Genomic DNA, 24,406 nt, shown 5'->3' on the forward strand with positions numbered 1-24,406 from the left:
ACCCCCCTCACCCAGCAACCGGGCAAATGGAGGGAGTCAAGGACCAAGGACACATAAGCTCCCCCGGGCAGGGCCCCCAGTGAGCATTTTTCTTCTACCCCCAGGACCAGATACACGCTAGGCTGAGCTGAGGAGCCTGAAGGGGGGTGATGTCAGTGAATGGAAGGGATTGTAAAGTCAACTGACACAGTGGCTAATGGAAAGCACAGAGGGAAGGGAGGCCAGGAGTCAAAATGATTCTGATAACAGGTAGAACCACAGGTGTCAAGAAAAGTCAGGAGGAGACACTTTGGGCATAGGGAGAGAAGGCAGGAGAATAGAGAGTTCTGATATGAGCATTACTGAGACTGAGGCCCAGCTAGATGATAGGCATCATTGAGACTGAGGTCCAGCCAGATGATGAGGATGGCTCATGAATTCCCTGGGCAGCTGTGGGAAGGGCCTGGGGCCAAGTCCTTGGCCCTGAGAGGGGATGACATATGGGAAGAGCAGAGGACTGGGGTCAGGGACTTGGAAAACTCTCAGGGTCAGGACTTGGAGGGAAGGGAGAGATTCCAGGCAATGGGGCAAAGAACACACAGAAAGGTAGAAGGGAAGCCAGTAAAGAAAAGGAAGCAAGGATATGAGACAGAGGTATGAGTAGTGAGGGGCCCTGCCCAGGGCTGCATAAAATATGGGGACAGAATTATGCTGGAGTTTGTGGTGATTCTTTGGATAAACCTCTAGGGTCACCATTTCTCAGAATAAGCCTGAGAAAAGAGCCCAGGCTCATCCTGAGGGACCCAGGACCAACTGCCTACACCTTCCCTGTCTAGAGGGTCTGACACAGAAATAGGGCCACAAAGTTCTCTAGAGTGAAGGGACAAGGATGCGTCTCTATGCTCTATGCTATCTATCTACCAAGGTTAGTCAGCTCCAGAATGTCACCACAAATCTCAGAGAGTCTGGCCATTCTATACCAAGGGTGGTGGGAGTAGGGGGCGTGGGGGTCAGTTCATGGACCCAGCCCTGCGGAGCAGACCCAAAGCCTGCAGGATATGGAGGTAGGAGGTGGGAGGTGGAGGCGAACCTCACCTACTTCATACCCACCCCAAGCACAGCACTGCCTACAGTGGATCTGGGAGGCATCTCAGAAGTCTGTCTGCCTCCTTGGTGAGTGAACAAGGAAGTCTTGGCTGGAAGAAGTCAGACAATGTCACTCAAGGGCTGAGTAGGCCCAGGAGTGTCCCAGTTCTTCAGACAGTCCCAGATGGTGAGATCCAGGGGTTTGTCTCTAGACCTGAAAAAGAATGACTTGGAACTGCCCCAGCACAGGCCTGGGCCTGACTCATCATCTCATGGGCCTGTCTGCTGACTGCTGGCTCAAGCAGCACTTCCCTGGACTCAAACTCCCAACATCAGAAAAATGCAGGTCATGGAATGGGGGTTGGGAGGGCTGCAGGACCACGCAGAGGGCTCTTCTCCTAGGACTGAGAATGCTGCCCACTCTGATGAGTGGCCTCCCTATTCAGCTGGCACATGAGGCTGATGGGTCAGGCTGGTGGTTGCCCTGTGCATCCCCAACCCCTGCTCACAGGTATTTTCAGTGGATAGAGGACCCTTTGCCTCCTCCAGGCCATTTCCATCCTGTGGGATGAGGAAACGAAGGCACACTCTGAGGAGATGACCAGAGGCAGAGCAGGTGGAGCTGAGCCCCCTCCCAGCGGCTCACACCCTCCAAACAGTGCAGATTCCTCAGGGTGGCAGGAGGGCCAGGAGGCTCAGAGCCTTGAGAGGCTGCTCAAGAACCAGGGCACAGATGTGTGCTATTGGATCCCTGTTTCTCAGCTGCAAAACTTGGCCCTTTCTTCCTAATATCCCCAGAGCCTCAGAAGAAGCCTGGAGCAGAGATGAGGAGGAGGATGAGCTACATGACCTTAGAGACTGGAGAGCTCCCTCCCTCCACCTTTTTTCCCTCCTCTTGAAGCATCATCCCTCACACAGCAACCCAACTAGACCTCCCATACACCCCAATCTTGACTTCACAGGGCCCTGGCCCTTGAGGAGCTCCAGCAGACCATGGCATCCACCGGGAAGGAGGGTATGTAGCTCTTGGGAAGTAGATGAGCTTGGCATCCCGGTCAGGTGAGTATCATCAGGTGTGTGGGTGGCAGGCGGTCAGAGCGCATCCATGCAGTTCATGACCAAGGACAGAGATTCAACTTGCATTTTTTCAAAATATTTTCAGTTATTTTGATGTTTGTTCAGGATGAGAAAGTTTCCTTATATACTTCCGCATCCCTCCTTTCCAATTCACAGCTCTAATATGGGAAGAAAGCTTCTAAGAAATACTGCCCTCCCCCCGCCCCACCCCCACAAACCCATGTCCCAAACTAATCCATTCAAATTCTCCAAGAAGCGCCCGAACTCTTACCCCAGGAACAAATGTTCCACACTAAGCTACCTCTGGCTCTACTTCTGAGAATATCCAATACATAAATTGGATCTCTCTATAAACACTAGAAATCTAAGCACATGAAAACCAGCTGCTCTAATGTCAGTTTGCCATGAGTCCACAGGTGTCTATCCTCTCTGGCTTCAGTTTCCTCCCAAAATAACAAGGGGTTCAGATGAGACAGTGGTTCCCAGGTTTACCAAGCCTGGATCCTTTCCTTAGGTCACCAGGTGACCACATGGGATCCTGGGGATAGAACTCATGTCCCCACTGTGTGAGTGAGTCAGAGCCTGGAGGATGGAACTGAGACTGGAGGAGGTGCTAATGATGGACCCAGGCTTCCAGACAAGGGTTTGCTTCTCTCCCCAAGGTCCACAGCTCACTCACCTGAGGCCAGGAATGTCTTCCCATAGAGTTCCTTGACTTCTGGGATGGCCCAATCCCATGCCTCCTGGAAGCCCCAGAAAACATCTCAGGGTTGCTCATGCTGGTCTTGAAGTAACCGGGCTCGATCATAGCCACCTTTACCCCAAACTAGGAGAGCTCCCTTCTCAAGGCCAAGAGGCAGAGGGACAAGGCATTCAGAGCCTCAGGAGACAAACAAAAAACAATAAAATCTCAACACAGATTGGGGTGGAATAAGCTTGAAAACTTGAGGAGTTGTGAAGTGCAGCAGCCAGGGAGAGAAAACTCATGATGATGGTATTACTTCTGCATAGAGTTTGAATATTTTTCTAAAGAGTTTACATATATGGGCTTATCAGCTCTAAATTCTACCAACTGTGCTGTAAGGCACCACTTATATGTTATCTCCTCCTAGTCCCCTCACATGTATTCAGTCCCCAGAGTTTGCCCATTTTACTTCCTCCATACTCCTCAGTCTCCTTCCTCCCCTCTCCTGCTCTAGTCAACAACCTGGCCATCTGTCAGCTGGGTTATTGTAACTGTCCTCTAAAGAGCATCTCCCTGCCTGCGGTCTCAGCTCCCCAGCATTCAGAGCCATTCTCTGCTCTGTAGCCAGTGGGTTCTCTAGAGGTTGCTTTGACTATTTTAGCTCCCCTGATTAAATCCCTTCCATGGGGTTCCATTGCCAACAGCAAGATGGTCCCCAACCTGCCCAGGGCCCACATTCCTCCACAAGCCCACCCATGCCCACCTGCCCCTGGTGGACCCCACAGCATAGGCCATCAACAATTACTCACCCTGGGCCTAGGCTGATACCATTCCCTCATCCAGAAAGCCTTCCTGCCTTACTCTGCCAGGTTGCCATGTTCCCAAGTTCAGTTCTTCAATCCTCAGCTCAGACCCTTATCTCCCGGACCCTCCCCTCATTCTGCTGACTGCCAAGGCTACCATGGCTAACTTAGTCACAACCATCAAAAATGATGGCCATGGCATTTCTGTATCTCTTGTCCCTTTCTCAGCTGTCAGACTTTTTAGGTAAAGGACCAAATCTTCTTGAACCCAAACACATTTATTGAACACTCACAGAAGTGCCCAAGAAGTATCTGTTGATTCGAGTCAAATGTCCTACCCCCAACTCAAGGGCTCCCTGAAGTTGAATATCACAGGGGTTATGGACATGGGCTCTGTGGCCAAATAATCCAGGTTTCAATTCTGCTTCAGATATTTTCTGATTGTGGGCCCTCATCCAAGGCAGGGATAGATTGAAGCAAACTCTCTAGTCCTGGGGCCCATCCTGACACCCAAAACTTAGAAAGGTGCTTCCCAATGAAAGACCTACACAGAGAGAGGGGTTGGAAGGAAGGGCCTCTAGGTCTGCGAAGAAAGGAAACCCCTATAAAAGTCCCCCCCACACAAGAAGCACAGAAGCAGGAGGAACCAGGGAGGGCCTCTGTGCCAGGCCAATACCTGAGGGAGTCTGAGAAGGCCTCCACACCATACTTGGACATGCAGTAGCCCCCACCCAAAAGACTCAACAGGCCCATGACGCTGAAGACATTGACCACATGGCCCCTTGCCTTCCAAACTAGGGACAGCAGACTCAGGGTCACCTCGATTACCCTCAACAGGTTCACGTCCAGTATCTTCATCGAGTCCTGTTTGGTCAGCCAGTCATTGGGTGCTGTGCGCGTGGAGATGCCGACGTTATTCACCAGGCCCCAGAGTCCTGGGAACAGTGAGGGTGAGAGGGCAGCACTGTGCTGGGCCTATGAGTGAGGACCCAGCTCTGGTTCCAAATCACCTTCCAACTGAGTTTTTTAATTGAGTCAACAGCAATGTGCCACAAGGTATAAGGGAGAAGAGTTCAGGAGAGGAACTGTGGGCGTGGTGGCTGTAGGGTGTCAGGGTTTGGATATTCTTTGAGCTATTGGAAGGCAGAGATGGTCCTACTCATTTCTCTGCTCCTCAGTGCCTGGCACTCAGTAGGTAATAAACCCATCTTTATTAAGTGCATAGACAGAGTTTGGGAAAATAGAGTGCTGTTCACAAATATCATATAGGAGAGAGACAGAGACAGGTAGAGAGGAATGATAAGAAACAGAAATGAAGGAAAAACTAGAGAAGAGAAAGGAAAAGGGAAATGAATGAAAAAAGAAAGGAAATACCAAAAATAAAAAAAACATGAATAATCACTTTCTGCAAGCTGGTTGGGAAAGACACACTTGAAAACCCAGGGTAGGAGAATTTAGAGAACAGGGTTGCATTGGACATCAGGGGACAAGCTTTGAAACAACCTGCATCAATTCCAAGGCAACACCAAGGCTTTGAGAATCAAAACATTTTGGGAATCTTCTCAGTAAATAAACACAAAAGAAATCTGGGTGGTATCTCTGCCCCCATTGCTCCTTCAGCCACTCAGTGGCCACAGCGATGCTCTCAGTCTTGGTGACATCCAGGATCACTGTCTCCAGCCTGTCTGACGTCTGGTTCCTCAGCTGCTCGGCCCCCTGCTCCGTCAGACACGTAGCCAGCACCCTGAAGCCTCGCAGGTCCACCTGCCTGGCCAGCGGGTTCCCAAAGCCCAAGGCACAGCCCGTGATGAAGACGAACTTGTCCTGGAGGTGGCTCACCACCTGCTTCTCCCGGTACCAGCGCAGGAGGTAGTACAGGCCCACGAGGACCGCCAGGCACAGCCACATGGCTTTGCAGGGGACAGACACAGACAGGCTGGGGTGAAACTCGAGTCAGGCTAGTGTTCAAACTGGAGGACTAAAGAACACACACGATGTTGATTGGCCAACCAGCCTCCAGGCTCTCTGGCATGGAGTCCTCAAGATTTTCCTGTTCACCCTCTTTGGTGAGTATTATTGATTCTAACCCCAAATGCATGCTATTTGGTACGCTCACAGCATTTCTAATACATGTCATTGCATTTCCAACATAACTTCTTAAGAATGACAATACTTTTCCCAACCACCTCTTCCTGGTCCTCCCACTCCTCCCTGTTTCCCTCTACCCACCTCTGCCCTCTCCACCCCACGCCCAAACGTTGTAACCCTTATATCCCAGGTTTCATGGTTCACAACTATCTTCTTCCCTTTTTCCTGCTCAGCCGGGGACCAGGGTCTCCCTTACCTACTGGAGATTCTTACAAGGGGAATACACGTGGAATCAAGACACAAGTGGCTTCAAAACCCAGCTCTGCTGCCAACCAGCTGTGTGACCTTGGGCAGCTGGCTTAGTCTCTGAGCCTGGTCTCCTCCTCTGGCTCAGCTCACAGAATTCACTCCTGAAAGACTAAGTCCCTCTCAGCCTCTCTAGGATTCGAAGGGGAAGGCAAACGAGAATAAGGTCTCTCCTGATGAAGTGGTTCTCTGGACCAGAAAGGTGTTCAGGAGAACAGCGGGGGTGTCTGATCTCAGAGGCAAAGAGAGGGGACAAGAAGGGAATGGGGGCGACACACGCAATGGTGAGACGTCTCCCAGATGCTGGGCCAGTTGTTGGAAGGACTCACACAAAGCTGGTCTAACAGTTGTTCCCCTTTCACTCTGTGAAGATGCCCTGCCCACAGCCCTGGGTGCCCGGCTCCATTGCCCTCTGCCCCTCCTGTGCTGAGTGAGGCCCTGCCCTGCCTGGCACCACACCCTGAATCTAGACCATTCAGACACTGAGAAAAGACTGGCAGAAAAGACTGATTTGAACAGGGATCATGGGATGGGGTGTGCAAACCTCCCCCGATCAGGGAGTGCTGTAAAGCTCAATAATTGGAAAGAATCAGGTCAGTTGTATCAGGGTGATGATGGAGAAGAGGAGGGAGCTGTCCCCTCAGGAGACTAAAGAAAGGACCAGAGGCTGGACCCCAGAACAGCTGTGCATGCAGGGACTTTCACAGTGAGGTGGAGGATACATTCAGTAACGGGGGTGGACCCCTCAGGGGCACAGAGCTGGTGAGTGGGGCAGGGACAGAAGGAGCCTGGTTCACTGCGCTGGGCATCTCCTCACTGTCCACACTTACCACAGCTCCGACTGGTAAGTCAGGAAATACGAGAGGCACTGGGAGGGAAGGAGCGGCTTCCCCAAGCAAACAGAGGCTCAAATGCCCCTGGAACCCACCCCAGCAGTGAACAAAGACAGACAGGGGCACAGATTCAGCCTTTAGTGGGAACTGTCAAGTGCAGGGAGCTGACTGTAGTCCTGAAAGTGTTTGTCCCTCAGGTGGGAGTTGGCAGCAGTAATAGAAAGGCTGGTCCTGCAGAAACCAGCTTGTGCCTGCTTCCTGGGTGACCACCAGGACCCTCCTACAGGGGCTTCCCAAAGGGTGAGGACAAAGAAGGCAAGGATGAAGGATGGTGCCCTCGAAACTGTCAGGAAGCTGGGGTGACATGCAAATCCTAGGCAAACACAAACCCTGCTAAGGGAGAAGGTCGTGGTTTCTTTACTTGGAAGAAACAGGAGGGTTTTTTCCTCAGTGACCACGACTTCCTTCAACCATAAACTCCCAAGGGGCCATGCAGCAGACATGTTCCAGCCCTCATGCCATCTGCTTCCCTTTTGTGAATCCTGAAAGTAATATGATGGCTTGTGAGGGTCTCAGGAGCTTCAGACTACATTCCAGGTGGGAACAACCACAGGAAGGTCAGGAGGGAGCAGTAAGAGAAAGGAGCCTGGGGTGACACTCACTCACCTGGGAGCTGCGGGGGTCAGAAGAAGAAATCCTTCAGAGGCGACCCTGTCAGGGAGACTCACTGACAAAAATCTCTGCACCTTATGTCCTGGGAAGGGCAGTTGGGCCAGATTCCAGGACAACACCTGTGACCCTCATGTGAGCTGGAGCTGACGCACACACCCCCGGGCGTAGCCCAACAGCATCTCAGTGGGGACCACTGTCAAGCGTAAGGCCATCTCCCACCCACTCCCTCTTCTCCACACAGGACAAGTCCTCTGAACAGGGGGAGGTGTAGGTAACAACTGGGGGAGCTGGAAGGGGTGGAGAGTAAGGGCTAACTGTGCAAGCTTGCTTCCATCTCTACACATACGCAGTTCCACTGTCTGGAGTGGAGACCCAAAAATGTAGAAACAGACCAGGGCCTTCAGGTGTTGAAGATCTGGTGCTCACAGGGGAGGAGGGTTGCACAAAGGGCAACTATGCGACTCACAAAGGGCCAGGACAGCTGAGGGAAAGAGTGACAGCAGCTTCCTTGTGGCACTCCCCTGGATCCTCATGGCATGGGTTCCAGCCCCTGCAAAGATCCATCAGACAAGACCTGGCTCCCTCTCCAAGGAAGGCAGCCTGGAAGGAGGAGAAATGGGGCTGTGCTGAGGGTCTAGGCTGAGGACGTGGGCTGGTGTGCATTGCACTTCTTTGTCAATGCATTTGTTGTTCCATCTTGTCTGAATTGGGGCCCTTGAGTCACAGTCCACACTGTGGGCCGTGGAACCCATCTCAGTGCAGCCCTTGCCTCCCCAGCCCCGTGTAGGACCAGCAAGGAGGGCCAGGGGTTTTAATCTCACAACTTCTCTGACATTCTGGAGAGGATTACTGGTGGTGAGTCCAAACCTCCTGAACACACAGCCCCAGGGCATAAAGTGAATCAATGATGCTTTATTTGATTTCAGTTGGTTTGGAATCTGGCTCTGTGTGTTTCTCTGTGTGTGTGTGTATAAATAAAAATATGAAAATCTGGGGTCTTCAGATCAAGTATGAAGCTCTAGCTTTGCATTTAAGAGGTAGACATGATCGACCTTGAGGGGCTGACATGACAGCCTTGAAGGACTCAGAGATCCTTGAGGAACCTCCTAGCCATCTTTGTCTCTTCAGCAGTCCCCTGTCTGACATCAAGCGCTCACTACAGGCTTGAGTTTCAGTGGCCCTGCAACTTTTGAACTCACTCTCTGCTCAAAAATAGTGATACTGTTCTATAACATAAAGTTCCCCTAAAGGCTCCATACCCTCGACTTTGAACAAAAGGAGAAAAATATTCAGGTTTTTTAGTTGACACTTGGAGAGGTCCCTCCCACTCCAATTTGTACTCAGCCCAGAAATCTGTATGACTTTGAACAGATGTCTTCTCCACTGAGTCCATACTCAGACCATCATGAGAAGAGTGGACACATAAAGAGTCGGGGTCTCAGGAAGCACTGGGACATCAAGGGAATTCTTGCCCTGAACACAGTAGGTGCTCAGTAAAGATTAGCAGAAAACATAAGACTGGGGTCCAGAAGTGACTCTCACTCTTCTCCACCAGAGGGTCGGGGGAGGGGATCTGGACAAGGGGACCTGAGGGTTGGCAGAGGCTGGACGGTGGTGACTCTAAAGGAGGGGACAGAGGGAGGACCACAGAGAGAGGTTTCTGGTGAGAGAGAGACTAGATGTCTCCAGGGAAGGGTCTGGGCCCCACCTGTCCCTTAGACACCTCTCCTTGTTTGTCCATCCTGTGTCTAATCCTGGGAACCCAGGTCACTTGATAAGCCCCAGAAAGACACATTAGCCCCTCACTTCTGTGGATGAAGGATGACCTCACTTCCCTCTTCAAATCCCTCCTCAGGTCACCCCACTCACCCCTTCTCCTCTGTGAGGTCACCTGACTCTTCCTCTCGTAGGCACACACCCACTGCTGCCCAAGGCATCGGTCCCAATCACTGGGCCTGCGTAAACTTTTCAACTTTTATTTTCAGGAAAATATAATCAATGGAAATGCATGGTTTCAAGACAAAACAAAAATTGGTTTCTGTGTCCTCTGTCAGGACCCCTACTGAGGACAGCCCTTTTCCAGCCAAGGTCTGCTGAGTTGGCACCTAGGCTGATGTGTCAGGCTGGTGGTCACCCTCCACACACACCCCTGTCTACAGGTATCTTCGCGGGGGAGGGACCTTTACCTCCCCCAGGCCACTTTTATCCCGTGGGAGGGGGAGACTGGCCAGGGCCAAGGCACACCCAGAAGAGGTGGACAGGGGCAGAGGGTGGGGGGCCGAGACCCTGCCAGCTGCTCACACCCTCCCCAAAGTGTGGATTTTTCACAGCTGCATGTGGATCATGAGGCACTGAGAGGCCACTCAAGGAACAGGACACAGACGTGAGCTATCGACCCCTGTTCCTCAGCCACAAAACTTGCTCCTTTCTTCCTAATATCCCCAGAATCCTAAGTAATGTCCCAAGAGAAGCCTGAGGAGGAGATGGGGACTGAGGTGGGATGGGTGTCCCCGGTGACACGAGAACCCCTTTCTCCACTTTATTTCCCTCCCTCTGATGCATCCCCTCCCCACACAGTCCCCAACTCCCCCCTACCTTGCACCCCAGTCTTTGGTTACAGGGCCTTAGCAGGCCATGAGGCACCCCAATACATCATGAGATCCACCAGGAAGGTGGGCATGTAGCTCACGGGGAGGTAGAAGAGCTTGGCGTCCCAGCCAGGGGAGTATCGGGTGTGGGGGTGGCCGGCGATCAGGGCATGCTCCATGCAGTCGGTCACCAAGGACAGATCCTGGCTGCACTTTGTCTCCCACAAGCCAACTGATTTCATGCCTGTCCAGAATGAGAAAGAACCCAGATATATTCCCACCTCCATCCACTCTCACTCTGGGATCAACTTATGGAGCAATGTTTCTAAGAATCCCTAGACCCCCTAAATTGAATCCACCTAAATTCCCAAATGAGTGCCCCAACTCTTACCCCAGGAACACGTGGTTCCACACCAAGGCACCTCTAACTCCATTCCTGAGAATGTCTGGATTACATAAACTGCAGGTATCTACAAACAATAAATCTAAGGACATGAAAACCAGCTGTTCTAACGCCAGCTTGCCGTGAGTACACAGGTATCTTCCATATTTGGTCTCAGGTTCTCCCCAAATAACTAGAAGTTCAGATGAGACAGTGGTCCCAGGTCTACCAAGCCTGGATCCTTTCCTTAGGTTACCAGTTGACCACATGGGACCCTGGGGATGGAGCTCATGTGCCCATTGTGTGGGTGAGTCAAAGCCTGGAGGATGGACCTGAGACTGGAGGAGGTGCTATGATGGACCCAGGCTTCCAGACAAGGTTTTGCTTCTCTATCCAAGGTCCGCAGCTCACTCACCTGAGGCCAGGAATGTCTCTGCATAGAGTTCCTTGACCTATGGGCTGGCCTGATCCCATGCTGCCTGGAGGCCCTGAGAAATTGCCTCAGGGCTGGTCACAAAGGTCTTGAAGTTACCAGGCTCGATCATCGCCACCTTCACCCCAAAGTAGGAGAGCTCCTTCCTGCAAGGGAGGCAGGCAGAGGGGCAAAGACTTCAGAGTTTTTATAAACCAAGACACAAAAACACACACACAAAAATAAGACGCCAACACAGGATTGCAGTGCGATAAGCAGGAAACTCTGGGAGGCTGTGAAGTACAGAAAAGCCAGAAGGAGAAATCTTATGATGATGTTATTCTGTACAGAGTTTGAATATTTTTCCAAATATTTTACATACATGTGCTTACGCTTCTAAATCCTACCAGTTGAGTTGCAAGTTACCACTTAAGTGTTGTCTCCTCATATTCCCCTCACATCCAATTGATCACCAGGTTTTTTATATTTTATCCCCTCCGTACTCAATTTCCTCTCTCCCCTATCCTAACCAGTCTACTCCCTGGTCATTTATCAGCTGGGCTGGTGTAATTGGACCCTAAAATGCATCTCCCTACCTGGGATCACTCCCCTGACCCATATTCAGAGCCATCCTCAGCCCTGCAGCCAGTAGGGTCTCTACTGCTGATATGATTAATTACTTTCCTTGACTAATTGCTTCCATGGGGTTACACTGCAAACAAGGCTCCCCCAACCTAATATCATAGCAGTAATGTAGGTGGAGCACATTGCAGCCAAATTATATCAGTGACAATTCTACCTCACTTTCTGATTGTGGGCCATCTTCCAGGGCAGAGTAAGTTCATTCAAACTCTACAGTCACCAAGTCCATCCTGACACCAAGAACTTAAAAAGGAGCTTCCCAACGAATGCCTGGCAAAAGCAAGAGAGAAAGTTCTGGAAAAAAGAACTCTAAGTCTGTGATGAAAGGAACCCCCTGTAAAAGGCTCCCCCAGAAGCACAGAAGCAGAAGGACCAAGGTGGGAGGGAGGGTCTCTGTCCCAGGCCATAGCCTGAGGGAGTCCAAGAAGGCCTCCATGCCATATTGGAAATGCAGTAATCGTCACCCCAGAGGGACACGCGGCCCATGACGCTGGAGATGTTGACCACACGGCCCCTCACCTTCCGCGCTAGGGACAGCAGACTCAGGGTCACCTTGATCACCCCCAACAGGTTCACGTCCAGTATCTTCATGGAGTCCTGGTTGGTCAGCCACACACTGGGTGCAGTGGGCGTGGAGATGCTGGTGTTATTCACCAGGCCCCAGGGTCCTGGGGACAGTGAGGGCGAGAGGGCAACACCATGCTGGGGCCCATGAGTGAGGACCCAGGGGAGGTTCCAAGTCACCTTCCACCCAGTGAGGACTTTAGGAGAGAGGCCGCAGGGGGAACGGCTGGAACAGAGACCAACATGCTGCCTGCGGGTCTGGGGAGACCAGACCCTGTAAGTGGTTGGAGGACAGAAGGTGCGCCGCCCTCCTGACTCAGTCTTCACGCCCAGCCCACTGCCTGGTGACAAGGGGCAAGCACCCCAGATTGGATGAAGGCAGGGACAGAGGCTGAGGAAATCTAGCGGGTCCATAGTTTGGAACTCGGAGGCTGAAGTTTTGGGTTTTCACAGTCCATGTTGCCCTTGCAGACATTATCAATATTCACCTATATTTTCAGATTTTCTGACAGCTGCAGGACTGAGTGCTCAACAACTAGTATGAGGGAAAGAGAGGGAAACAGAGAGACAATGAGGAAGGGAGGGGAAGAGAGGATTAAAAGAGACAATGGATAAAAGACAAAAACAAAAAAGATGAGAAATATCTGGGTGGACATTGGCTGGGTAAAACAGACCTGAAATCTCAGGTTTGGGAGAACATGTTGACAGGCCTGGTATTGACCTCTAGGGCCTGGCCTTGAAATACCCGCATCAATACTGAGCAGTGTTCCTGCAGGAATCTGGGGAATTCCATGGGGTAGGCTTTCAGGGGGAGGCAGGGCTGCCTCTATTAACCACCCTCCCCCAAATCGGAATTTACACTTTGTCCCAGAAAAATCCACCCTCTCTTCCCACCCACACAGGAGGCGACTCTGACCCCGTGACTCTCAGTTCACAGTTCACCCAGCTTCATGGAAACGTCTCTGCAAGACTCAAAGACACATACCAAATACTTAAACACTTACCAACTAATAGAACTCAGGGCAGAAGAGCAGGGTCAGGGGAGTTGGGTACAGGGTGTTGGAATTATTAACACACAGAGTTAGTCCCTCCCCTGCTCAGTACCAAGCCTGCCCTTGTAGGAATGTGTATTCTCCCACCGTATTTGACACCAAAGACCCAATTAATATACATGGTTACAACGTAGGGAATTGGGTAGAAAGAAGTTTACCAAGACATCATTTATGTTGAATCCAATGAATAAAATGTAGGAAACAATTACATTCATGCCATGAGGTACTTTTTACCAAGTAGTGCTATTCTAAAGTATAGAACATTCTCAATCATTATTTATTATGTTTTTGAAGAAATTTTTGTTATGTGTAAATTTGTTCAACTTCTTTCAGTGGAAAATTAGGATACAAATTATGTACAAAATGTAATACCATGTATGTCAAAATGTTATCAGTACTTATCTGAGGGTGGCGTGAATTGGGGTAACTTTGGTTTTTATCCATGTACTTTTCCCGTTTTTCACAATGATCATGTTTTAAATCTATACTTAGATAAAAGAAATTAAAGTTCTTTCCTTCTACCATAAAACACACACACGTAGAAAAACGAAAAATGAAAGAGAGAAAAAGTGATAGTAGTTTTCTGACCTTCCTTAGACAAGTCCTGACAGCTCAGTGTTGTCATCTGAAAATGGGTGACATTTAAACCCAAGTAGGACGACTACGGGTCACCAGCAAGAACATGATCAAGTGCTGAGAACACAGCCCAGCTCCAGCGCTGCCCCCCAGCCCCCCATGCAGCCTTCCAGCCAGAGCAACCGTCTCCACCCCTCCTCCAGAAAGTGCACCCTGGTCACTCAGCATCAAGAAACCCAGACCTTTTGCTGAGAGAGGAGGGGACACCAGACAGGAAGTCTGCAAGGACACATTCTCATCAGGGAAAACTCTCCCCCAGGCTGCAGAGCCTCAAGGTTGGGAGGTGGGTGTGGGATGGAAGAGGCTTGGCTGGTAAGCTGGGTGAGGAGAAGAACACAGGGAGGACTTCAAGTCCTGGAAAACACCTTGGGAAGCTTCCCCAGGTAGCTGTCATGGGGTCTCCACTTCACAGAGAGGAATCAGACTTGAGAAATATGGGTGGTACCTCTGTCCGTCACATGTTCCTTTATCCACTCGGTGGCCGCAGTGATGCTCTCTGTCTTGGTGACGTCCAGGATCACTGTCTCCAGCCTGTCTGACGTCTGGTTCCTCAGCTGCTTGGCCCATTGCTCCGTCAGACACGCAGCCAGCACCCTCAAGCCTCGCAGGTCCAGCTGCCTGGCCAGCGGGTTCCCAAAGCCCAAGGCACAGCCCGTGATGAAGACGAACTTGTCCTGGAGGTGGCTCACCACCTGCTTCTCCCGGTACCAGCGCAGGAGGTAGTACAGGCCCACGAGGACCACCAGGCACAGCCACATGGCTTTGCTGGGGACAGGCACAGGCAGGCTGGGGTGAAACTCGAGTCTGGCTAGTGTTGAGACAGAAAGACTTAAGAACACACACAATGTTGATTGGCCAACCAGCCTCCAGGCTCTCTGGCATGGAGTCCTCAAAATTTTCCTGTTCACCCTCTTTGGTGAGTAATACTGATTCTGGCCCCAATATTAATGCTTTTTGGTACACTTACACCATTTCTAATAGATGTCATTGCATTTCCAACACAACCCCTTGAGGATCTTTTACAACCACCATTTCCAGGTCCTCCCACTCTTCCCTCTTTCCCCCCGTTCACCTCTCCCCTCCGCACGCACCACATGGGACCTTTATGTCCTTGGTCTCATGGTTCACAGCTATCTTCTTCCCTTTTTCCTGCTCAGCCTGGGACCAGGGTCTCCCTTACCTACTGGAGATTCTTACAAGGGGAATACACGTGGAATCAAGACACAAGTGGCTTCAAAACCCAGCTCTGCTGCCAACCAGCTGTGTGACCTTGGGCAGCTGGCTTAGTCTCTGAGCCTGGTCTCCTCCTCTGGCTCAGCTCACAGAATTCACTCCTGAAAGACTAAGTCCCTCTCAGCCTCTCTAGGATTCGAAGGGGAAGGCAAACGAGAATAAGGTCTCTCCTGATGAAGTGGTTCTCTGGGCCAGAAAGGTGTTCAGGAGAACAGCGGGGGTGTCTGATCTCAGAGGCAAAGAGAGGGGACAAGAAGGGAATGGGGGCGACACACGCAATGGTGAGACGTCTCCCAGATGCTGGGCCAGTTGTTGGAAGGACTCACACAAAGCTGGTCTAACAGTTGTTCCCCTTTCACTCTGTGAAGATGCCCTGCCCACAGCCCTGGGTGCCCGGCTCCATTGCCCTCTGCCCCTCCTGTGCTGAGTGAGGCCCTGCCCTGCCTGGCACCACACCCTGAATCTAGACCATTCAGACACTGAGAAAAGACTGGCAGAAAAGACTGATTTGAACAGGGATCATGGGATGGGGTGTGCAAACCTCCCCCGATCAGGGAGTGCTGTAAAGCTCAATAATTGGAAAGAATCAGGTCAGTTGTATCAGGGTGATGATGGAGAAGAGGAGGGAGCTGCCCCCTCAGGAGACTAAAGAAAGGACCAGAGGCTGGACCCCAGAACAGCTGTGCATGCAGGGACTTTCACAGTGAGGTGGAGGATACATTCAGTAACGGGGGTGGACCCCTCAGGGGCACAGAGCTGGTGAGTGGGGCAGGGACAGAAGGAGCCTGGTTCACTGCGCTGGGCATCTCCTCACTGTCCACACTTACCACAGCTCCGACTGGTAAGTCAGGAAATACGAGAGGCACTGGGAGGGAAGGAGCGGCTTCCCCAAGCAAACAGAGGCTCAAATGCCCCTGGAACCCACCCCAGCAGCGAACAAAGACAGACAGGGGCACAGATTCAGCCTTTAGTGGGAACTGTCAAGTGCAGGGAGCTGACTGTAGTCCTGAAAGTGTTTGTCCCTCGGGTGGGAGTTGGCAGCAGTAATAGAAAGGCTGGTCCTGCAGAAACCAGCCTGTGCCTGCTTCCTGGGTGACCACCAGGACCTTCCTACAGGGGCTTCCCAAAGGGTGAGGACGAAGAAGGCAAGGATGAAGGATGGTGTCCTGGAAACTGTGTGGAAACGGTGTCAGGAAGCCGGGGCGGTATGCAAATCCTAGGCAAACACAAACCCTGCTAAGGGAGAAGGTTGTGGTTTCTTTACTTGAAAGAAAAAGGAGATTTTTTTTCTCAGTGACCAAAAATTCCTTCAACTATAAATTCCCAAGGGGCCATGCAGTAGACACGTCCCAGCCGTCATGCCATCTGCTTCCCTCTTGTGAACCCTGAAAGTAATATGACTGCTCCTGGGGGTCTCAGCTGTTTCAGACTACATTCCAGGTGGAAACAACCACAGGAAGGTACAGAGAGAGCAGTAAGAGAAAGGAGCCTGGGGTGACACTCACTCACCTGGGAACTGCAGGGGTCAGAAGAAGAAATCTTTCAGAGGCGACCCTGTCAGGGAGACTCTCTGACAAAGATCTCTGCATCTCTGGTCCAGGGAGTTGCAGCTGGCCCAGATTCCGAGGCCGCGCCTGTGAGCCTGTTTGTGCTGGAGCAGGGGTCGCTCTGCCTAGTCTCAGTAAGACCACTGTCAAGGACAGGGCATCCCACACCATCCCCTCTTCTCATCCCAGGTTGGGTCCCCTGAAGGGGGGAGAGGCGTAGGTAACCAAAGGGGGCTAGAAGGTGCCAGGAGTGAGGACTAATTGTGCAAGCTCTTTTCCAGCCCTACATGTCTGTAGTCCCCCTACTGGAGTGAGGTCCCAAAATGGAGAGACAAATCCCGCCTTCAGGCACTGAATATCTGATACTTGGAGGAGATGAGATTTTCAGTGGGGAATCACTGATCCTTTGTCAAAAACCACTGGGACAGCCAAGGGGAGGATTAGGGAAACTTCCTTGTGACAGCCGCATGGACCCTCATGGCATGGGTTCCAGCCCCCTCACACGTCCATCAGACCAGACCTGGTTCCCTCCCTAAGAAAGGCAGCCTGGAAGCAGGAGGAATAGGGATCTACGGAAGGTCTAGGGTAAGGACGTGGGCTGGTGTGCATTGCACTTCTTTTTTCAGTGCTTTTGTTGTTCCATCTTGTCTAAATTGGGGTCCTTGAGTCACAGTTCACACCGCGGGCCATGGAATCCATCTCAGTGCAGCCCTGCACCCCCTGTAAGACCAGCAAGGAGGGCCAGGGCTTTGTAATCTCACAAGCTCTCTGACATTCTGGAGAGGATTCCTGGGGCTGAGTCCAAACCTCCTGAAAACATACCCCCAAGGCATAAAGTGAATCAATGATACTTTATTTGATTTCAGTTTGTTTGGTGTGACTGGCTGGGTCTGTGTGTGTGTATGTGAGTGTTTACGTGTATAAATAATAATTTGAAAAACAGGAGTCTTCAGATTAAGCATGAAGCTCTAGCATGCATTCAAGCAGGTGAACTTTTCAACTATAATTTTAAGGAAAAAATCATCAATGGAAATTCTTGTTTCCAAGATAAATCAAAACCCGGTTTCTTTGTTCTCTGACAGGATCCCATTCCAGCCAAGGTCTACTGAGTTGGCACCTAGGCTCATGAGTCAGGCTGGTGGTCACCCTCCACTGTCAACACATACCTTCAGGCAAGAGGGGCCTTTATCTCCCCTGTCCATTTCTATCCTGGGGGAGAGGGAGATCGGACACGGGAAAGATACATCTGAACAGGTGGACAGAGACAGAGCAGGGGGGATTGAAAACTCCCAGCTGCTCACACCCTCCCCAAAGTGTGGGTTTTTCACAGCTGCATGTGGGTCATAAGGCACTGAGAGGCCACTCAAGGAACAGGACACAGACGTGAGATAATGAGCCCTGTTCCTCAGCCATAAGACTTGTTCCTTTCTTCCTAATATCCCCAGAGAACTAAGTAATGTCCCAAGAGAAGCCTGGGGACTGAGGTGGGATGGGTGTCTCTGGTGACATGAAAACCCCTTTCTCCACTCTATTTCCCTCTCCCTGATGCATCCCCTCCCCACACAGTCCCCAACTCCCCCCACCATGCACCCCAGTCTTAGGTTACAGGGCCTTAGCAGGCCGTGGGGCACCCCAATACATCATGAGATCCACCAGGAAGGTGGGCATGTAGCTCATGGGGAGGTAGAAGAGCTTGGCGTCCCAGCCAGGGGAGTATCGGGTGCGGGGGTGGCAGGCGGTCAGGGCATGCTCCATGCAGTCGGTCACCAAGGACAGATTCCCGGACCATGATGGCTTCAATAAATTAGACGTCTTCATGACTGTCCAGAAGGAGACACCATCCAAAATATTCTCATTTCCCAATGCTCCCACTTTCAGATCAACCTGACAGTTTCTAAAAATTCCTTTCTCTTCCAAAATCATACTCCAAATCAAATCCATGGATTTCATTGGAGTGTGTCCTAACACTTACCCCAGGATCTCTATCCACACTAAGCCCCCTCTGGATCTATTCCTGGGAATATGTCCACTACATAAACTGGAGGTCTTTGCAAACACTAGAAATTGAGGCACCTGAAAAAAGCTGGTTCTAACACCAGCTTACCATGATTCCACGGGTGTCTTCCCTCTCTGGTTTCAGTTTCCTTCCCAAATTAAGAGTTTCAGAAGAGAAACTGGTCCCCAGGTCTATCAAGTCTGAATCCTTTCCTTGGGTCACCAACTGACCACACGGGACCCTGGGGATGGAGGTCATGTCCCCGCTATGTGGGTGACTCAGAGCCTGGAGGATGGACCTGAGACTGGAGGAGGTGCTAATGATGGACCCAGGCTACCAGGCAAGGGTTTGCTTCTCTCCCCAAGGTCTCACTCACAGTTAGCCACGAACTTCTCTCCATAGAGTTCCTTGATCTCTGGGCTGGCCTGATCCCATGATGCCTGGAGGCTTCCATTAAACACCTCAGGGCTGGTCATATTGGTCATGAAGTAACCGGGCTCAATCATCACCACCTTCACTCCGAAGTAGGAGAGCTCCCTCCTGCAAGGGAGACAGGCAGAGGGGCAAGGACTTCAGAGGTCCTCTTGCGAAACAAAACACGAAAGAACAGTAAGACACCAACATAGGATTGGGGTGGGATACGCTGGAATTTCTCAGAGGTTGTGAGGTACAGAAGCCAGGGGGAGAAAACTCAGGATGATGGTATTGCTTCTGTATAGAGTGTGAATATTTTTCCAATTAGTTTACATACCTGTGCTTACCAGCTCTAAATCCTACCAGCTGTGCTACAAGGCATCACTTAAATGTTATCTCCTCCTATTCCTCTCACCTCCAATCAATCACCACACTTTGCACGTTTTATCTTTCCCATACTCCCCAGTCCCCTCTCTCCCCTCTCCTGCCCTGCTAACCCCCTGGCCGCCTGCCCTCTAGGGAGCATCTCTCTGCCCGCGGTATCAGATCCCCCACATCAAAGCCACCCTCTCCCTGCAGCCCGTGGAGTGTCCACACTGATTTGATTAAGTAGCTCCCTGGATAAATGGCTTCATGGGGTACACTCCCCACAGGGCTCCCAGAACCTAAGTACCGCAGCAGTTGAGCACATGGAAGGGCTGCACAGCCAAATAATATCAGTTCCAATTCTGCCTCCGACACTTGGTGACTGTGGACCCTCACGCAAGGCAGGAATATGTTGAATCAAACTCCTTAGGCCTTGCACCCACTTGGACACCCAAAAGATAAAAGGGTGCTTCCCAGTGAAAAACCTACACAGAGCAGGAGAGAGGGATCTAGAAGGAAGGGCCATTAGGTCTCTAAAGAAAGAAAACCCCTGTAGAAGGCCCCCCAGAAACATAGAAGCAGGAGGACAGAGGAAGGGCCTCCATTCCAGGCCATTACCTGAGGGAGTCTGAGAAAGCCTCCACGCCGTACTTGGACATGCAGTAACCTCCACCAAAGAGGGACACACGGCCCATGACACTGGAGACGTTGACCACACGGCCCCTCGCCTTCCGCACTAGGGGCAGCAGACTCAGGGTCACCTCAATCATCCCCAACAGGTTCACGTCGAGCATCTTTACGAAGTCTTGTTTGGTCAGCCACTCATTGGGTGCCATGGGCGTACAAATGCCGGCATTATTCACCAGGCCCCAGAGTCCTGGGAACAGTGAGGGCAAGAGGGCAACACCATGCTGGGCCCATTAGTGAGGACCCAGCGGTGGTTCCAAGTCACCTTCCACCCAGTGAGGACTTTAGGAGAGAGGCCGCAGGGGGAACGGCTGGAACAGAGACCAACATGCTGCCTGCGGGTCTGGGGAGACCAGACCCTGTAAGTGGTTGGAGGACAGAAGGTGCGCCGCCCTCCTGACTCAGTCTTCACGCCCAGCCCACTGCCTGGTGACAAGGGGCAAGCACCCCAGATTGGATGAAGGCAGGGACTGAGGTTGAAGAAATCTAGTGGGTCCATAGTCTGGAACTCGGAGGCTGAAGTTTTGGGTTTTCACAGTCCATGTTGTCCTTGTAGACATTATCAATATTCACCTACATTTTCAGATTTTCTGATAGCTGCAGGACTGAGTGCTCAACAACCAGTATGAGGGAAAGAGAGGGAAATATAGAGAGACAATGAGGAAGGGAGGGGAAGAGAGGAACAAAAGAGACAGTAGATAAAAGGCAAAAAAAGATGAGTAATATCTGGGTGGATATTGGCTGGGTAAAACAGACCTGAAATCCCAGGTTTGGGAGAACATGTTGACAGGCCTGGTATTGACCTCTAGGGCCTGGCCTTAAAACACCCGCATCAATACTGAGCAATGTTCCTGCAGGAATCTGGGGAATTCCATGGGGGGTAGGCTTTCAGGAGGAGGCAAGGCTGCCTCTGTTTACCCATCACCCTCAGAGCACAGAGTTCACCCCCTACCCCAGAAAATTCCATCTTCTCCTCCCACCCACACAGGAGTCCACGCTAGCCCCATCTCCTTGGTGCAGATTCACCTAACTTAATGGAGACCTCTCTGCAAGTATCAAAGACACAATCCCAAGGTTTTAAAGACTTGGTAACCATAGACCTCAGGGTGGCAGGAGCAGGCTATTGAGGGATGGGGTAGGGCTGCCAGAAGTATCCACACAGAGAGTTGAGTTCCTCCCCTACTCAGTAACACGTGTGCCTTGTAGGAAGAATATTTTCCAACCATTGTCATCAAAGGCACAATCAACATACATGGTTATAGCGTAGGGAACTGGGTAGAAAGAAGTTTGCCAAGATATCATTTATGTTGAATATGATGAATAAAAGGTAGGAAATAATTATGTATCATACCATGAGGTACTTTTTAGTAAGTAATGCTATTCTAAGGGGTAGTATATTCTCAATCATAATTTATTAATTTTTGGAAGAAATTTTTATTATGTTGTAAATCTGTACATCTTTCTTTAGTGGAAAGAAAGTGATACTAATATGTGCAAAATATAATATTATGTCAAAATATTATCAGTACTTATTTCTGGGTGGTGAGATTTTGAGAGTGTTTGGCTTTAATGCCTGCACTTTTCTGAGTTTCCACAATGATCATGTTTTAAATTATACTTGGATGAAAGAAATTCAAGTTCTCTCCTTCTCCTGCAAAACAAAGGCACAACTGTAGTAATTAAAAAAAAAAAAAAAAAAAAGAAGAAGAAAAGAAGAAAAACAGAAAACAAAGAGAGAGAGAGAAAGTAACCCTTAAGTAGTTTTCTGACCTTCCTTAGACAAGTCCTGGCAGCTCAATGTTGTCATCTGAAAATGGGTGACATTTAAACCCAAGTAGGACGACTACGGGTCACCAGCAAGAACATGATCAAGTGCTGAGAACACAGCCCAGCTCCAGCGCTGCCCCCCAGCCCCCCATGCAGCCTTCCAGCCAGAGCAACCGTCTCCACCCCTCCTCCAGAAAGTGCACCCCGATCACCCTGGTCACTCAGCATCAAGGAACCCAGACCTCCTGCTGAGGGAGGAGGGGACACCAGACAGGAAGTCTGCAAGGACACATTCTCATCAGGGAAAACTCGCCCCCAAACTGCAGAGCCTCAAGGTTGGGAGGTGGGTGTGGGATGGAAGAGGCTTGGCTGGTAAGCTGGGTGAGGTAAAGAATGCAGGGAGGACTTCAAGTCCTGGAAAACACCTTGGGAATCTCCCCAGGTAGCTGTCAAGGGGTCTCCCCTTCACAGAGAGAGAAGAAATAAACAGAAAAAAGAAATGTGGGTGGTACCTCTGTCCCCGACACGCTCCTTCACCCACTCAGTGGCCGCAGCAATGCTCTCAGTCTTGGTGACATCCAGGATCACTGTCTCCAGCCTGTCTGACGTCTGGTTCCTCAGCTGCTCGGCCCCCTGCTCTGTCAGACACGCAGCCAGCACCCTGAAGCCTCGCAGGTGCAGCTGCCTGGCCAGCAGGTTCCCGAAGCCCGAGTCACAGCCCGTGATGAAGACGAACTTGTCCTGGAGGTGGCTCACCACCTGCTTCTCCCGGTACCAGCGCAGGAGGTAGTACAGGCCCACGAGGACCGCCAGGCACAGCCACATGGCTTTGCAGGGGACAGACACAGACAGGCTGGGGTGAAACTCGAGTCAGGCTAGTGTTCAAACTGGAGGACTAAAGAACACACACGATGTTGATTGGCCAACCAGCCTCCAGGCTCTCTGGCATGGAGTCCTCAAGATTTTCCTGTTCACCCTCTTTGGTGAGTATTATTGATTCTAACCCCAAATGCATGCTATTTGGTACGCTCACAGCATTTCTAATACATGTCATTGCATTTCCAACATAACTTCTTAAGAATGACAATACTTTTCCCAACCACCTCTTCCTGGTCCTCCCACTCCTCCCTGTTTCCCTCTACCCACCTCTGCCCTCTCCACCCCACGCCCAAACGTTGTAACCCTTATATCCCAGGTTTCATGGTTCACAACTATCTTCTTCCCTTTTTCCTGCTCAGCCGGGGACCAGGGTCTCCCTTACCTACTGGAGATTCTTACAAGGGGAATACACGTGGAATCAAGACACAAGTGGCTTCAAAACCCAGCTCTGCTGCCAACCAGCTGTGTGACCTTGGGCAGCTGGCTTAGTCTCTGAGCCTGGTCTCCTCCTCTGGCTCAGCTCACAGAATTCACTCCTGAAAGACTAAGTCCCTCTCAGCCTCTCTAGGATTCGAAGGGGAAGGCAAACGAGAATAAGGTCTCTCCTGATGAAGTGGTTCTCTGGGCCAGAAAGGTGTTCAGGAGAACAGCGGGGGTGTCTGATCTCAGAGGCAAAGAGAGGGGACAAGAAGGGAATGGGGGCGACACACGCAATGGTGAGACGTCTCCCAGATGCTGGGCCAGTTGTTGGAAGGACTCACACAAAGCTGGTCTAACAGTTGTTCCCCTTTCACTCTGTGAAGATGCCCTGCCCACAGCCCTGGGTGCCCGGCTCCATTGCCCTCTGCCCCTCCTGTGCTGAGTGAGGCCCTGCCCTGCCTGGCACCACACCCTGAATCTAGACCATTCAGACACTGAGAAAAGACTGGCAGAAAAGACTGATTTGAACAGGGATCATGGGATGGGGTGTGCAAACCTCCCCCGATCAGGGAGTGCTGTAAAGCTCAATAATTGGAAAGAATCAGGTCAGTTGTATCAGGGTGATGATGGAGAAGAGGAGGGAGCTGCCCCCTCAGGAGACTAAAGAAAGGACCAGAGGCTGGACCCCAGAACAGCTGTGCATGCAGGGACTTTCACAGTGAGGTGGAGGATACATTCAGTAACGGGGGTGGACCCCTCAGGGGCACAGAGCTGGTGAGTGGGGCAGGGACAGAAGGAGCCTGGTTCACTGCGCTGGGCATCTCCTCACTGTCCACACTTACCACAGCTCCGACTGGTAAGTCAGGAAATACGAGAGGCACTGGGAGGGAAGGAGCGGCTTCCCCAAGCAAACAGAGGCTCAAATGCCCCTGGAACCCACCCCAGCAGCGAACAAAGACAGACAGGGGCACAGATTCAGCCTTTAGTGGGAACTGTCAAGTGCAGGGAGCTGACTGTAGTCCTGAAAGTGTTTGTCCCTCGGGTGGGAGTTGGCAGCAGTAATAGAAAGGCTGGTCCTGCAGAAACCAGCTTGTGCCTGCTTCCTGGGTGACCACCAGGACCCTCCTACAGGGGCTTCCCAAAGGGTGAGGACAAAGAAGGCAAGGATGAAGGATGGTGCCCTCGAAACTGTCAGGAAGCTGGGGTGACATGCAAATCCTAGGCAAACACAAACCCTGCTAAGGGAGAAGGTCGTGGTTTCTTTACTTGGAAGAAACAGGAGGGTTTTTTCC

The 24,406-nt window shown here is 51.2% G+C and overlaps 1 protein-coding gene and 2 pseudogenes across 1 annotated transcript; all 3 read right to left on the bottom strand.

Moving 5' to 3' along the window:
• Window positions 1–2,021: 2,021 nt before the first annotated feature.
• On the bottom strand, window positions 2,022–5,538 carry LOC132372573 (retinol dehydrogenase 16-like; annotated as a pseudogene).
• A 4,605-nt stretch (window positions 5,539–10,143) lies between these two features.
• Window positions 10,144–14,563, bottom strand: LOC132372575 (retinol dehydrogenase 16-like; annotated as a pseudogene).
• A 3,624-nt stretch (window positions 14,564–18,187) lies between these two features.
• LOC132372576 (retinol dehydrogenase 16-like) lies at window positions 18,188–22,640 on the bottom strand. The gene is made up of 4 exons (XM_059934656.1): window positions 22,328–22,640; window positions 19,980–20,238; window positions 18,958–19,121; window positions 18,188–18,405 (listed from the first exon to the last, which is right to left on the bottom strand). Exons 1-4 carry the CDS (start codon window positions 22,638–22,640, stop codon window positions 18,188–18,190), a joined length of 954 nt encoding a protein of 317 aa, XP_059790639.1.
• Window positions 22,641–24,406: the final 1,766 nt, after the last annotated feature.

Source organism: Balaenoptera ricei, chromosome 10 (genome assembly GCF_028023285.1).
Source record: "Balaenoptera ricei isolate mBalRic1 chromosome 10, mBalRic1.hap2, whole genome shotgun sequence".
NCBI lineage: Eukaryota > Metazoa > Chordata > Mammalia > Artiodactyla > Balaenopteridae > Balaenoptera > Balaenoptera ricei.

Bases quoted from the DNA above. Each gene is read 5' to 3' on its own strand.
- LOC132372576 (XM_059934656.1), bottom strand. From the start codon at position 22,640: ATGTGGCTGTGCCTGGCGGTCCTCGTGGGCCTGTACTACCTCCTGCGC. The intron at 20,239-22,327 runs GTACCACCCACA...CACTGTTCCCAG, and splicing joins GGAGCGTGTCGGGGACAGAG to GACTCTGGGGCCTGGTGAAT. The intron at 19,122-19,979 runs GTAATGGCCTGG...TCTCCCTTGCAG, and splicing joins GCTTTCTCAGACTCCCTCAG to GAGGGAGCTCTCCTACTTCG.